Below are 16449 nucleotides of genomic sequence, written 5' to 3'. Positions count from 1 at the left end.
ATATTGCATGTCTTTTACTTGTACTGGTTCTTAGGCTAGACACACACACACTTCATTAGCACAACAGTTAAGGATTACAGCTTTCCAGAACATTGCCCGTTTGAAACGGCAATAAAGAGACAGGCTTCCGAAGAACATTCACAGCATCCCGTGGGCTAACGGAGCACGAGCCACACTACAACAAGGTGATTAGCTTTGTGAAAACAAAAAAAAAAGGGGGCTCGATTATTCCTCGTTCCACTATCAGCCATGCCGTTTCTCATGGAGCAGAACCCAGTGCTGGTTGTACCGTTGTAATTAAGTGAGTGTTGGGTGTGTGTGAAGCTGCATAGTATTAAGTCCACAGAGCAAGTGAACTAAGCTTTGTCTCCAGATTATCGTGGTTGGGGAGTTGGGTGACTTGAAATTCATTTTAAGAACTTGGATAAGGAGGTTGTGGTTGTTCTATTAGCAGCTCATTAAAAAAAAACAAAAAAACAGAATTCAAAGAAATAGAAAACTTTCATAAATATCACATCTCTATTGAAAGTTCACCAGAAAGAGTCTCTTGTTTTGTGAGTGTGTGTGTTTTTCTTTTTAAATTTCTTAAATAAAAAAGAATCAGTTTTACATTTAATTCATTTATAACAATTAGTAACATTATCCACAAATTATTATTATTTTATTAACAATGGCATCATCTTACAAATCTATACATTTGCAACAATAAATATATTTAATTATATTTTCTCAACATTGAAAATATTTTATTAGCATTGAAAAGTAAATCAGGATTATGTGACCTAATCACTACTTGCCAACTGGTCTGAATGGTCTCCCAGACTTAGCAATGGTTACAACTTTCAATCATAAAATCTTATTCATAATGCTAACAATATGTTACATAGTAGACCTCACAGACATAAAGAATACAAACTGTCAGATCAAAAGCGTGCAATGTTTTCAACATTTTGAATTAAATTTTTTTTTAAAGGTAAGAATCAGTTAAAGCTTATCAAAGGGGAAGAACTCCAGATTTACTGTAGGGTTTGAGTTTGAAATTTTGGCACATCTGCACAATTTAGGCCATGTTGTGCTCAAGGATTACTCTCCTTTACAAGAGCTAAATTCCATACAGTTAAATCATTAAAAACAAGGTCTATTCACAGTTAAAATAGTAAAGGTAGTAAAAATGTAATAATTAGTAAAAATCTTATGTAAATATTATAGGGTCACAATTTCACAAATCAGATCTTTGTAGTCAACCCCACCTCCCAGACAAAGCCCAGTATCTTCCCTGGGTCAACATTGTTGAATAGTGTTTTTAAGTTGTGCGCTCTAAAAAATTTTCCCTAACATCCTGGTATCTGGCAGATTTACTGTAGGAGTTATTTTCCTCCTTTGATATCAAACAAAATAATTAACTCATTGGTTAATTTTTTTTATATTGATTCATGTTTTGTTAGGTAAAATAAATAGTTGTGGAAAGTTTTAACTTGATCCGAGAATGGGTGTGGGAGAAATAACATGCACAAAAATTGTGACAGACAGACAGAGTGAGTTGAACCCAAGCTTAGTAAAAATGGCAGCACTGAAATATGGTTTAAATTGAACAGCTTAGATATGTTCAATTTCATTTGTAGAACTTCAATGTAAGAAAAAAAAGTCATCTACAACTACAACAAATCCAAGATTTGAAAGTAAGTCCCCAACAAAATGTGATGTACATAGTCAACTGAGGGCTCTGAGACATTCTAATAATTTAAAAAAATGTAGATTGATCAATGTCATTCTCCAACCTCCAATCAACCTTACACAATGTGACCCCCACTCAACCTATATACTGTGATAACTAAGACGTCAGTTTTACAATTCTTGTACCTTTCAATGTCTGTTCAAGTGGGGAGAGAACAATGCTAAAAAACAACGGAAGTATGCAATTTTTGACAGATTTGTGTTTTTAGGATTTTTACCAATTCACATAAAAATACTCTTTTACAGTATTGTCTAAAACCATTTAAAAAAAAACTTTTTAAACCTAGATGTTTAGAGATTATTTTTAACTTTCTTTCTCCTGATTTAAACCAAGGTACTCTCTAAGCAGTTTTTCAGCTTTGATTCTATTGGCCAGTTTTGTTGCTTTTCCTCGAAATGTTTCTTTATTTGCTGCACCTTTCCCTTCAAAAATATCACAGAGCCTGAAAAATGAATTAAAAAAAAATAAAAAATACATAAGTTCAAAGTTGTTAGTGCATGAATGATTTGTCAGCAAATATCTCACAAACAAACCAGTGCATGAATGATTTGTCTACAAATCTCACAAACTAACCAATCTAGGGAAGAGGATCTGGAAACCATTTATGGAAAAGTACAATTCAAATGTATACATAGGCTTCTCTAAGAACAATACTTGGCTCACAGACAGATGAGAACATGTTCTTTAGAGGGATCTGGTCCTTTACTTGAGATCGCAAAATTGGTTCCTATTTCATTGGTAACTACTCAGAAAGGAGTTTCAAAAAAGTGTTCATTATCCCTATTTAAGAAGTATTTTTAACAGAGAACGCAAGGAACCAGGGGAAGATTTTTATTACATAACATTACGTTTCCTCCTTACTTTTTCTGTGACTGTTTCCCACTAATGATTTTATGTCAAGACATCTTAATGCCTATGACATTCAAACCCTCCAAAAAAGACAGAATTTACAAGGAATCATAACATAAGTGTATACAGATACAAAGGTCAGCAAGCTCTAGCTATAAAACTCCATTTCTGTAGTAACAATCAGGAGTACATATTTCCCCACTGCACTCATGACTCATTGGGTTATTGCAGCAATTCTACAATTCACCATGGTTTCAGGCTGCACTCAGGCAGAAGCAATTTTCTATAACTTATTGTGGGACAGGTAGGTACACTCACAAATGTTATAAATACAGAGTAGTTGTTTTTTTCTGAGAACCTTTCTGGGTGTTTCTTAACGGATAATTAAGTTTAAAAAAAAATCATCCCAGTTTCTCCTACTTGTAAACTATTGATTGGTGTTTTAGTCAGAGAAGAACAATGACTTACCTGCTACCCATTTCCTTCACCAAGATCTCTGAACCAGCCAACACAAACATCCCACCATCTTTGTCATCTCCCACAGTGATCAACTTGGGCAAGGTCTGTGAGAAGAACAGCAACAAGTATAAGCAAGATATGAAACTCATATTCAATGAAAACTGAATAGTCAATGCTACAGGAAAAGAATAAAAAGTTTTTGGAAGACCGAAAATTATGCTAAAACATGCTAGTTAATGCTCTAATAAAAAAAAGATATTCATAAAAGACCAAAGAAACCAATCAGGAACATGATGCTGAAAGTAGTGAATAGAATAGTTCAGAATGATAGGATTCGAAGCTGAATATTTAAATGTAAAATGAGACACTATAGAGGTATATTTGAACTTACATTATCTCCTAATTCACTTATTAGTACACTTATATAATCATTGTCACCATCTTTTCTGAAATGAATCACAAACATTGAGTTCAAACTTCTCAGTTTTAGTTTCAGCAACAATAACTATCAGCTTAGACGTAATCTCATTGGGATTGGCAACCATTTCCTTTAGAAAGACAGTGAGCTCTACAGTACAGCCTAAAAGATCACAAACTCAACTGTTTTATTGGAGGGTGTAAATTTATGGACAATAAACAAGAGAAACAAACTACAGTCTATTTCTACTTGAGCACACCAGGGAATAATAATAATTAATGCCTGGAGAGATGTTTCCACCTTCCATCAATTACTTTTCATATGTGCTAGACAAGAACTTTCTCAAGTGGTGCCTCTTTATCACGTTTTTCAATATCTACAAAGGGTAATTATAAAGAAAGATTTTGATATCTGCAATTTACACGCAATACAGTCTATAATTTAAAATAAAAGGCAATAATCAATTTTAAAGAGGTTTGGAAGTGGGATCATCATTAAGGTTGAGATCTTAGAGTCAAGCACCTTCTACCATCAATTATCAGTAAAGACTTCAGTGATATTGCCATGTTCACTGTAGTCAAGACATGGGAGAGGGGCGGGGGGATCCTTCAAGCAGAGCCACAGAGATACTTTAGAGAGCCATGATGACAGCATTTTAAACAACGTCAAACTTTCCATGATTCAGCAAAGGAAAACAGCAGCAAAAAATGTCTGGAGCCCTCTCTTAAGAGAGACTTAACAGAGGGGGAAAAAAGAAGAACAGAAAACTGGCAAAGCAATAACATAATCTTGTAACAGTCACCCTAAGAGTTTCAGAGACAAGTAAAGATGAAGGAATAGGAAGTCACTCAAAATGAATAAAAACACAGTGAAGCTCAAATCATTACCAACATCATTAACCATCTCGCAGGAAATTTGTATTCAGATGTAATCATCTTAATTTCTGAAGAAACATATAAAACAGACAAGTCACATATCCTGCAAACCGAATGTCCGCTTAATCCAAAATTTAAATTAGGATATTTTATTAATTAAAAAAAAAAAAAAAAAAGAAGAAAGAACAGTGACTAAGTGTATTACATACTAAAAATGACAGAACATTTCAGAGATAAACAGTATAATAAACAAAACAAATAATGTTCTATGTGGTTCTAAACTAGATGTTTTATTCAATGATGTCTTCAATTGCATGGCTGCAACAGTACGATACTAGTATTTTAAAATCTGCTATAGTAATCTAGAAAAATACTTTGACTATTGTATAAGAAACATTTGACTCTCTTGTCATGCACTTCCTACACAGAATTGATTTCAGAGAGAGGAAATAAATACACTGAGCTTATCACTATATCATGTACCAGTTGATGTCATTAAAAGTTGTATTTCATAATTATGGTTATTTCAGTAATATCACTTAATCCAAAATATTTTTTAATCCACCCTATTAAATTTTGTTTCAACTGCTACTTTGTGGACTTTGTTCTGATCAATAAGATTTTTCTTATTTTTTCTTACCTATGCTTAACAAATATATTTTCTCTATTTGGTGACTGCTTATATAAAGCCACTTCCATTGTTGCCAACTCTCTTAGCTGTAAATTGCAAGCCTGGTGGAAAATAAAATTTTTTCTTCTTCATAACTTAGCAAACATTCTAAACCTACTTCAAAGAAAAACAAAATATAGGCCGAAATCTAAATTTACAAGCATAGTAATTAAAATGAATAAAAACATGTAAAAACCAAAATGTAATTTCAAGTTATAATGTAAAAATAACTCCTCATTATCATTACAATTTCTTCACTATTATGAAAATTATGTTAACTGATCAACTTTCCTATCTTTTCTAAAGCTAGATAGAAGTGGTAAAGCGCTTGGCTTCCGAACCGAGGTCCCAGTTTCAAATCCTGGTGACGCCTGGGATTTTTAATTTCGCCTCTGAGCCCACCCAGCTCTAGTGAGAACATGACATCAGTTGGGAAAAGTAAAGGTGGTAGGTCGTTGTGCTGGTCACAGAAACAGATGACCTTTACATCACGTCCTACAGAAAGCAAGGTCTGAAAGGGGAACTTTACTTTTTTTTTTAACCTGCTGGGGTTTCTGAATAATGATTTTGAAATGTAAGACTTCCTTAAGATTAAACTCCCTCCACGTTCAAAATATATTTTTAAAAATCTGGCTACATGCAACTTAAAACAGCGAAAAACAGAGCAAAGTCTTCCATCTTTAATTTATTTTATATTTATATTTTGAAATAGAATTTTTTTTTTTTAAATTTTAAGCTAAGTCTCTTTATAAGCTCTATTAAATAAAAGCATTTCCAATCCAAGTTAAGTTTATTAAGTTTACCTTCTGCATGTTTTTTAACCCTTTGACAGCTTTCTCAGCAAGGTCACAGTGTTTGTCTGATGGACCCCTGTACAATTAATCAATGATTAATTAGCACATTTTTAATTAACTTTAAGATTTTATTACAAAAATCATTACACTTAATTGTGTATATAACCTTAAGAGAGTGAAACTTGAAAAAACAAAATCAAGACATAAAACTAATTAATTAAATTGTACAGTAAATATGTTTGCATCATGAGAAGAAATGTGAATATCTGAAGATTTGTTGGTTTTGTTCAATTACATAGAGTTAGTTAAAAGGTATTGTGCATAATCATTTTAAAACAAGCTTTTTTCTACTCGGTACAGACATTGCATTGCATGATTGAAAAAAGTGAAAATTATAATCTTTGCTTTCCATTTTTGGAAGTGTAATTTGTACAAATATGCACTTCTGTCAAAACCAAAATACAGAAACGTTAACAGAAAATTTAACAAGAAAACCAGCTTAATGATACGTTGCAAGTCTCCATTAAATAAACACAAGAAATCACATACTAGACTATGTAGAAGCTAAACCCAAACAGCTATTTACTTGAGTATTCCAGTCAGTGTTCTTTCCCTTGTAAAACTGTCACCAACATACTTGAGTAGTCTCCCTCCAGCTAAAAAACTTAAGTTGATTTTATTCTTTTTGCCCTTTTCAGCACAAAGCAATTTGATAGCCTGTAAAATAAAAGTCACAAAATGATGAAGTTTGTGTGAAGGACAGCAGTGTTTATACCTCATCACACATTAACCTTATCATTTTTTTAAATTTTAGTTAGAATCAGTCTGTACGCAATTATATCAATTAATAACACTATGTCCAATCTGTGAGCCACAAGTTGAGCTGTCTTAATGAAATAGCTCATTTGTTCTATAATCCTTATTTTCTTGAGTTGATATCTTTTTAAATACTAGAATAAGAGTTAAAGCATACAATTAAATCCAATATCGTTTTAATGTCAATCTTTTCATTTACTAGAAATAAAAAATTAAAGAGGAAAAATGCATTTATATATTTATTCTATTTATTTATTTTAGTTAAAAGTCAAATAATTATTTTTTTTGTAAATAGAAATTTTGTTTTTATTACAAATAGATAAAAGATTTTTAAATTGAATAACTTTAAACTATTGTAACTCCTCAGGCATTTTTTGACTATTCTATTTAAACAAGAAGATCCTTGAGACATTTTATGGCGCGACTGTACAAAATCTGCTAACATACGGAATAAGTTGTTGGCAAGGCAACACCTCATTCAAACTGTTGCAACGTCTAGAAAACTTCATTAAAAAAGCATAAAAAATTACACTCACAACATTACCACATTTAAAGGAACTTTTTGAACAAATGTGCCTAAGAAAAATCGAAAAAATCTTGGAAGACAACGGCCACCCGCTCCATCAGAACTAAGCCAGGTCGTCGCGAAGTGGGCGACTGCTGTCAATCAAAACAAGAACGGAGCGGTACAAAAACTCGTTCGTACCTCACTCGGTCAGACTCTATCACCGCCACTCATTGATCAGGGAACATGAAATGCACCAAGATACCTGTGTGTAGTCGCTGAATGAACTCTTTATGTTGTCTGTTGTATTTATGTGTATTTTTCTGTTGTGTTGTCTTTTTATGAGAAACTAGTCCTTGTAATCACAACAAATTTCCGTAAGGATCAATAAAGCAGTCTTAGTCTTAACTGTTGTAACTTGTTATATCAAAAAGGATTATAGGCCTATAAGATTCATCATTAAATTGAAAAATATAAAAATAATAAGAGTTTCATAGACTTTCTAAGCATTCTATTCATTTGTTACTCTTTATTATCATAATTCTATGAATTGTAAAAACGCTCAGATCTCATTTATTATTGAATATAATTTATTCTTATGTTACAATGTTAAGACCTTTTCATAACCTTTACCTTGAATAATAATAAAATATTTGTACAAGTTTGTATTACAATTCACAATTATTCTTACAGAAAAGACCTCAAGAAATAGCTTGCCTGAACTCGATATGATAACAAAAAAAAAGGTTAAAATGTGTTTATGATGTTAAATCCATCAAACATTTTGTTAAATAAACAATACTGCTGGAACAAACAGGCTCTTCGCTGTATCAATATTCGAGACTAACCTGTATGTGAGATAGATTAGAGACATGAGTTCCACAGCATAAAGCATCATCAATGCCTTCTATAGATAACACTCTGACTGAGCCAACATGATCTGCTGGTAGGCCTAGGCCTCGAAACTAGAATAATTTAGAAAAAAAAATGAGTATACTTGTTAAAAAATATAAAGTGATTCTTTTATCGCTAGTGAACATGACTTTTTTTTTTGAAAACATAAACAACTATAATGTCCAAGATTTGCAAGTGCATATCAATGTGACCACAACCAATCTTTGTGTTGTGGGGTATTTTTGGTAATTTCTAATTAAGTTACATGAAATCTGCTGTGATCTGGTTTATCCTAGCAAGCAAGAAAAGTTCACGATATTGAGGTCAGCAGTAAAAGAAACTATTAAAAAAAAAATAAGGAAAAAATTGGTCTGTTACAGTATGACCCTAAAAGAGAGAACTGGTCAACAGAACATCTGTCATATAAAAGAGTTTAATAAAATATAAGATATATGAAAGTGATTGCCTATTCCGTAATAAACGAACACAAGAGAAACATTATTAAGGGTAAAATGTTGTGTACAGTTGCTCTTGTATATATAAATATATAGTTTTCTAGATGCATGTTTTCTTATTAGATGGTAGTTCATAGTGAAAGTATAAAAAAGTTACAATAATGTTTGTTTTGCCATTTCCTGCACTGGCTAGTCAATGTAAAGCGGTAATGGCCAGTACAAACTGGCCAGCCAGATCATGAATAGGATAATTTTGGGATTTGTCCATAACATTTATATCAAAAACTGGTAGGCCTAGGCCTCGAAACTAGAATAATTTAGAAAAAAAAATGAGTATACTTGTTAAAAAATATAAAGTGATTCTTTTATCGCTAGTGAACATGACTTTTTTTTTAAAAACATAAACAACTATAATGTCCAAGATTTGCACTGGCTATGGTTCAAATGTAGTTAATAAATATGCATAGATGGCAATTTTATCACTTAAAATCAGCGTTAGCATTGCATAGCAACAAAAACAGATAAAAAACTTAATATGCTAATAATAGATTGCTCAATCTGCACAATAAATAAACATCTTCTCAAAATATGCTGAAACCAATAATAGAAAAGGAAAAAACAGTCCTACTTTTTTAAGCTCAGGATCATTTTTGTCACTATAAAAAGTTGGACGGACAGAAATATTTTCTCTAATGTTTTCATTGGCAGATTTTTCTATGTCCAGCATTTGGTCTAATGTTAGAGAAGTAGTTTCCAGCTCTATGGTCACTATATCTGTACCTAAACTCCTGAAAAGAGAAGTATTAATAGTTATTTAAAGAGCTTCAAAATGCAATATGTATACAGGCAATAAAAGCTATAGAAATACAAGGACTATTTTGTAATGCTTTGAAAATATATAATTATTTATATAAATAAATTTTAACAACATTACTTAGTAGGGAGCATGGTGACTGAGTGGTAAAACACTTGGCTTTCAAACTGAGGAGTCTCGGGTTCAAATCTTGGTGAACACTTCAGTTTTTGAATTTCTGGATTTTTAGGACACCCCTGAGTCACCCAACTCTAATGGGTACTGGTACTTGACATCACTTGGGAAAAGTAAATGCAGTTGGTTGCTACACTGGTCACATGACAACCTTGTTAACCTCTTTAATAACATTCTTACTACCCCTTTTTATACCCCAGGAACATGATCATTTTCTCATGTCTCTGATTTTTTCATCATTTGAGTGAAATGTTTTAATCAAAATTCAGAGAAGTTACCAGTTAAAGGCTAGCATTATAATGAATATGAAAACCATGTTAATGAATCAAAATGATTCAAAGTAATAACATGTACAACAGGGGTTCTCAACCTGTGGGTCGCAACCCCTTTGGGGGTCGATTGACGATTTGCCAGGGATCACCTAAGACCATCGAAAATATGGATTGTTATTGTCTACTCTTCTATTGCTGTGTGTGTGTAAGGGGAGAGGGGGTCGCGGCAAAGTGAGGAATTGTAAAAAGGGGTCGCCGAGCTTAAAAGATTGAGAACCGCTGCTGTACAAAGACATAAACAATGTGCTATTTACATACACAAGATGGAAAACACAATTTATAAGTTTGGTTTTGTTCATCTATTAATTCTGACAAGCAACAAATATTACTTATTTAAATTAAAAAAAAAAAATATTTTCTAGTATTTTGTCATAAAGAGGCTATACTGATTTACAGATAATTTTCATGTTAAAACATTATAACTAGGAACTGCTTGCAGTCTTTTAGCTCACAATTTTATTTATCCTAAATCTATTTTGAAGATACAAGCAACTCTTGAAATAAATTAGCTGCTTTGTAGGATTATATTTAAGTGAAACAAACCATGAGGTTGTCTGGTAACCATATTTCTTATCTGTAATTGCTGTGATCAGATGCTGGGCTAAGGAACAAACATGATACACAAAAGAAGAAAATTAAAGGTATTTATTTAAGCGATCGTAACAAATGTTCATTTTTATTAAATCGATTTTTTGTTTTAAATTAATATGCTATTAAAATTTTTTTTTTACTGCTATAACATATCAAAATTATGGGATGGGGTAAAAAAAAAAAGTAAAATGTTTATATTAGTTGGGCTTATATCAATGCTTTCAGCTCAAATAATTTTCTTGTCATTATGTCATGAGATCAGTGGATGAGATCTCCATAGCTTTGTGGAGATATCTTGTCTGTCAGGTCAGAGAGAGATTACCATAGACATTTTGAGCTATATGTGAAAGCACATTCTAAACTCTAGCATATGTAAACCAAACTCTATGTGACGTGCAAAAAAAAAAACTCATGGTTTTACTTTATTTACTTTAAATGAACTAACCTGTATGCTGCTGCATGTGATCAAATCGTCTATTCCAATCTAGCTTCAAATAAACCTCAGTGCCAGCTGAAATGTCTGAAGATATGAAGTGAACGGCTTCAGCCCCTACCCTGGATATTTTCAGTACTGGTATATCATTTACCTGACGATAGATAAATAAAGGCGGTGTGGATTAGAAATCAATTTTATTACATAAATACATAAGACATAAACAAAAAAGATTTTAAAATTGTTATCTTTAAAGATTCTCTATCTATCTTTCATTCTCTTCAATACAAAATGAGATTTAAAGTGATGAACTTATACCTTGTTTCAGTAAAAGAAAAATAAGATTAAAAAAAAATGTTTTATCTAAATTGTGTAATCAGACATGGATTAGCTCATTTAATTTTTTTAAAAATTATTATTATTATACCAATCCCACTGAATACTGTCAATAATTGTTTAAAATAATAACAAATAGTGTAAACAAAAATATTCAAATACTTACTGTTCCTCTGTCATCAGGCTTGAAAAATAAAGAAAAGAAGCATAATAAAGAATGAAATATTTTTACTGTAAATATATTTATATTTATTTCATTTGTTTTTAGTGGGAAGGTACGTTGTGATGATAAAACGTATGTAGCAGAAAAAAAGAAGGTTATAAAAATATAAAAAGCTATTTATACATAAAAATTCTAGTCATAACTCACAAACCCAACCAGTATTTCTATAAAAATAAAAAACTTATTATTGGGAAACAAATTATCAGGCTGTGAGGTCAAAAACCTAGAATTAAGTATAAGAGTGAACAAATAATAATAAAAAAAAATTACTTAAGTTCAGATAATATAGTAAACTAAACTTTCATATGATATTTTTTTTTCATAGTTTTTTAAAAATTCAATTAATATAGATTTATGATAATCTTCTTATCTCATATGTTGAGCTGATACGAAGATAAATAACACAACACATAAGTGGTGAAATAGAAAGAGATTGTTTTCCTGATTTTTTAGTGTAATTAAAACTAAATAGATAGAGTTATATCAAAAACTCCACATATTCATTAAATACATATTTAAGATACACATTAATGAAATAAAAATTGTATCTTACTTTCACATGGGGCGGCCATGTGCAAAAGTGATATTACTGATACTCAGTAATAGCAGTAATAATAAAAATGCAATATAATTGTTAGTTTCATAAAGTCCCATACATGGAACACTGGATTTTAATGTTAAATAAATTTTTTAAAATTAATTTAATAATAATGAAGTGATCTTTTTTGAAATGTTAAAAAAACGTGTTGTCATGCAGCATGAATTTATGTGCGAAATTTTAGCTCAATTGGGATAATGAAAAGCTATCAAAATAAATTATTCAAATTTTTTACCATGACAAAAATGAGAGATAATAGTATGAATTGAAAAATATTTGAAAGTCTTAAGTGTAATTCTCTCTCTTTCAAGTTGATACCCCATAAACACCACAAACACACCTTTCCATGTTTGTACTTAACTAGTTTTTATTAATAAGGAAATCCTCCTTTTAAATCAGGTTTAGAGCTAGATCAATGTTTCCCAAACTTGTTTCTTAATGGAACACTTCCCCCATTCTGATTATTTAGCAGAACACATTCCTTATTTTCTTAATCGACCTGGTGACCTACTAGTTAATTATTCCAGTAGTTTGTGGAACACTTATTCAGGCCTTGCAAAACACATGGGTGACACGGAACACAGTTTAGGAAACACTGATCTAGATAAAATAATTTAAAATTATACCTGAGGTACAACCTAGTAGGGCTAATTCACAAATATACTACAGACACTAGCTCCAGCTGGAATAACCAGCCGAACATTCTGGGCTCAAATAGGTCTTTAACAGCCACATGAGGAGGCACAAAACCCCAGTGCAAAGCCCTCATCCCCCCCCCCCCCCTGGATGACAAAATTGATCATAATTGAACCACGATGGACAAACTATTTATATATATATATATATAGTGGTATACTACAGACATATTACCTGGCCTCCACCTTCAGGAAATAGAATGCTGTCTTCCAAAATTATTTCATAGCCTTGAACTTTAGTCTTTTTACCATCAACGACAAAGTCATCACATGCAGGGCGGGAACTTTTTACTTTAGTGAGGAACTTAAATGTAGAATAAATTTTTATTTAATAGAATATTTCAAATCAATAATTTAATTATCCAAACTATATATTAATACCACACCTAAAAAAATAATTTTGTTCTTAATAAATGTGATGTTCCGTAAAAAAATAAAATAATATTCTACGTTATTGATAACAGGCCAAAGTCTTGGATTTAGACTTTACATTTAGATTATTATTATTGCACTAAGTCTATATTAGGATATAATGTTAATGGTAGGGCCCTAAAGAGGTAGAGAGAGAACATAATCATAATAATAACAGCTAGTTTTAATTTATAAGATTATATATTATATTAATATAAGGCATTATCATTATGGTTACTAATCTAGATCTATGATCTACCTAAATTATCAGAAAAAATCTTTTTTGCTCATTCACTTAATCAGAATTATTATTCAAAATTATTGACAGGGCCAGCCTTAAATAGGCACCAGTGGGTTAATTAAAGCTATGTCAATCGTATTATATGTTAACCCTTCAAGTCCTACATCGTTAAAAGTCTGAGATAAGAGCCATGACTGAAAATAGCAATATAATGGCAATGTCTTCGATTCTGAAGATTAGGATGAGTGCAGTGTTTCACAAACCCAGTTGCAACTTGCATATATATATATTCTTCCACATTTTGTGCAAAGCCATTGTCTACTGGCGGTCTATTTAAGTTTTGTTAAAACTTCTGTGCCTGTCTTCAATAATGGCTTTCCTTTGGGTCTCAAATGTGAGTCCCACAGCCTTTCTGAGAGCTCTCCAACAGTATCTTTCAAAGGCTTTCTGCTGCCAGCTACTTTCCTTTATGCCAGTGAGTTATAGCACTTAAGAGGGCACCTAGTTACATTGTCCTCTTTTAAGCCGGCCAAAGAAGATCGACTTTAGCATGCTGTCAGCTACCATGCGGCATAGGTGTCAGACCCAGCGCAGCTGTCGAATGGTATATACTATACTGTCCACACCTATCTCCAGCATAACATAGTTATTTTTAATGTAGTCTTGTCAGCATATGCCCATTATAGGGCAAAGGCTTCTTTGATGGAAAAGTTTGAGGAGCCTTAAATGCTTTTCATGGAAACGTTTAAGGAACCTTAAAAGTCTGATACAGAACACATGTCTCGGAGCCATGCAACATTAAGGAGATGAGCATTCACATGATTTTTGGAACTATATTAGTTCCCACTGGGGACTTGTGAAGCATGACCTCTTTTTTTTTTTTAGATTGATGTACAGACCAAACAAGGCAGCAGCCTCAGTGAATTCATGGACAGCAAGATGAAGCTGCTGTTTGGTGTGTGCAAGAAAAGCGCAATCGTCCACATAGAGCAGCTCAGTAGCAATCATCTCTTTAAATTTGTGTACGGGAGAGCAGGTGCCGTATGCTGCAGTCAATGCGGAACCTGAAGTAGATGCCTTCATGCAGGCGTCATTTTATTTAGCATTACTCAAAAGAATATTGCAAAAAGTGTTGGAGCAAGCATATAACCCTGCTTCACACCATTCTCAATAGAGAATTGAGCAGATAGATCACCGGTGTATCTGATTTGGCCCTTTAGACCCTCATGGAGTTGCTTCAGAATGGCAATGAATCTTGAAGGGCATCCTTCTTCTTTCTCATTTTTATGTTGGAGCGTTCAGATGACTAAACCAGTACATGAGATGAACTGTGCAGTGGTTTCCAAATCAGGGAGCTCTCCATGTATACTTTTCTTTCTATTGGGGTGTTTTGGGGCCAGTGTCTTGTTCTGGCCTCTTGTTTTGTTAAAGAATGCAGTTTTGAAGGACATGGTCAGCATTCTCTGGTCACAATCCACATGGGCAGATTTAACTGGTTCCAATTTTGAGCTTCTGGTACAAATGTTCTCATTATATTGTGTCCGGTTCTGGGTCGAAAGATTAGATATTGATTTTATCAGATAGCTTATAATAGGCGTCATCTTTCTTGTGATTCAGATGACAGCTTGTCCATTTCTCATTTATTTATTCACTATTAGATTCTTCATTTCTTCTGGAGGAGGGCATTCGAGCTGTGATAAAATCATCCACAGGCCATTGCGACTCACTGCGTCAAATGCTTTGGTGAGATTGATGTATGCAGCATATAGTCCAGGTTCTGGTTCCTGCATGACTGATAGTGACATGTTAGTGTAAATTGCTGGGACCCTGCCAGGTTGGAGCCCAATTTACAATTTGGAGCAATAGCCGAATAGGTAAAATTAGCCTAAGGCCGGCCCTGATTATTGAGTTTTTAAAATGCACTGCCACTAGCTGATATTTTTAGAATCTAAAAGTAAAACTTATTTTTATTATTTTAAACAATTTATACTACTAAACTCTAATCTAAATATTAATACTATTTAACTATTAGATCTATAATCTATATTAAGATTTAACTTTTAACTAGATTTAACTAAATTTAGATCTAGATTTCTTTAAAAATCTAAGTAAAGTAAGTACTAGATCTATATAAAACAATAGATCATCACGATACTATACTTATATAACCATAATTAGTATAATGATAGATCTAGAATTTTTCAGTAATGAAAGTAAAGTAAGTAGATCTAGATCTACTAGATTTAACTAGATTCTAGATCATCATGGTCATGGTCATGTCAGTCATGAATATTCTAGAATCTAGATCTAGATCTAGAATTATAGGTCTGTCACAGTCTGTGATTAGTGTGATTCACTGAGAGTTGAGAGTCTAGACAAGACGTCATTAAATTAATTATTAAGTGAGATTTTAGATCTTTAACTTTTAACTTCAACTAGAGTTAACTAGAGTATAGATGATAGAATCAGATAGATCTAAGTCAATCTAAGACAATCTAAGTCTAGTTTACTAGATCTAGATTACTGATTAGTTATTAGTAGAATTTACTAGATTTTACTTATTTTACTACAACTCAGGCAGTGAGATAGATCTAGAATCAGATATTTAAGATATCATCAATTATCATCTGATCTTGATTTGCTGAACAAATAATCAAAATGATTAAAATTAAGAGTAGATCTAATGATACTAATCTAGATCTAGATTTGTCTAGATCTATATTCTAGATCTATATTATATATACTTCTTTCAGATAACTGTCTTTCTGACACATAAAAGTCATGTTGTCAATTTAGTCTTAGTTCTCTTAGACTTAGAATATCTAACAAGTAATAAAAGGGAGATAATCTAAATGAAGGGCTGGTGGGCTGTTTTTTTTTCTTTCTGCACATTTATAGATTCTATAGATCTATTCTAGATCAAGAATATATCTAATTATTATATAGTATCCGTAAAGTATGCCACTTGCCTATACATTATCATAGATATAGGTCTAGATTTAGAAGACCAAAACCCAATGAGAAAAGAAGGGAAAACGGGATAAGGTGTTAAGTAATGTATTCGAATATATCTTTATGGATAATCGATACAATGTACTACAACAGATTTTTTTTTGGGGGGGGGGGGGGAG

The 16449-nt window shown here is 32.2% G+C and overlaps 1 protein-coding gene and 1 long non-coding RNA gene across 2 annotated transcripts; one reads left to right on the top strand and one right to left on the bottom strand.

Moving 5' to 3' along the window:
* Positions 1-634: 634 nt before the first annotated feature.
* Positions 635-16215, bottom strand: LOC106076792 (alanyl-tRNA editing protein Aarsd1-B-like). Its single transcript, XM_056004392.1, has 13 exons — positions 16063-16215; positions 12842-12970; positions 11317-11334; positions 10827-10968; positions 10334-10391; positions 9099-9258; positions 7970-8086; positions 6387-6517; positions 5810-5876; positions 4977-5068; positions 3435-3489; positions 3053-3147; positions 635-2177 (listed from the first exon to the last, which is right to left on the bottom strand). Exons 1-13 carry the CDS (start codon positions 16099-16101, stop codon positions 2039-2041), a joined length of 1242 nt encoding a protein of 413 aa, XP_055860367.1. The 5' UTR covers positions 16102-16215; the 3' UTR covers positions 635-2038.
* LOC129921747 (uncharacterized) lies at positions 5890-7785 on the top strand. Its single transcript, XR_008773708.1, has 2 exons — positions 5890-6112; positions 6984-7785. It is a non-coding gene; the product is annotated as an uncharacterized LOC129921747 (long non-coding RNA).
* Positions 16216-16449: the final 234 nt, after the last annotated feature.

Source organism: Biomphalaria glabrata, chromosome 11 (assembly GCF_947242115.1).
Source record: "Biomphalaria glabrata chromosome 11, xgBioGlab47.1, whole genome shotgun sequence".
Lineage (NCBI taxonomy): Eukaryota > Metazoa > Mollusca > Gastropoda > Planorbidae > Biomphalaria > Biomphalaria glabrata.
Note: the sequence above shows the minus strand (reverse complement) of the source record. Positions and strands in the feature narration are given on the sequence as shown.

Excerpts from the sequence above, each read along its gene's own strand:
- LOC106076792 (XM_056004392.1), bottom strand. The coding sequence starts at position 16,101 with ATGACTTTTATGTGTCAGAAAGACAGTTATCTGAAAGAA. Across the intron at positions 8,087-9,098 it reads ATGATCCTGAGCTTAAAAAA|TTTCGAGGCCTAGGCCTACC; the intron begins GTAGGACTGTTT and ends AAATTATTCTAG. Across the intron at positions 3,148-3,434 it reads TAAGTGAATTAGGAGATAAT|ACCTTGCCCAAGTTGATCAC; the intron begins GTAAGTTCAAAT and ends TTCTTCTCACAG.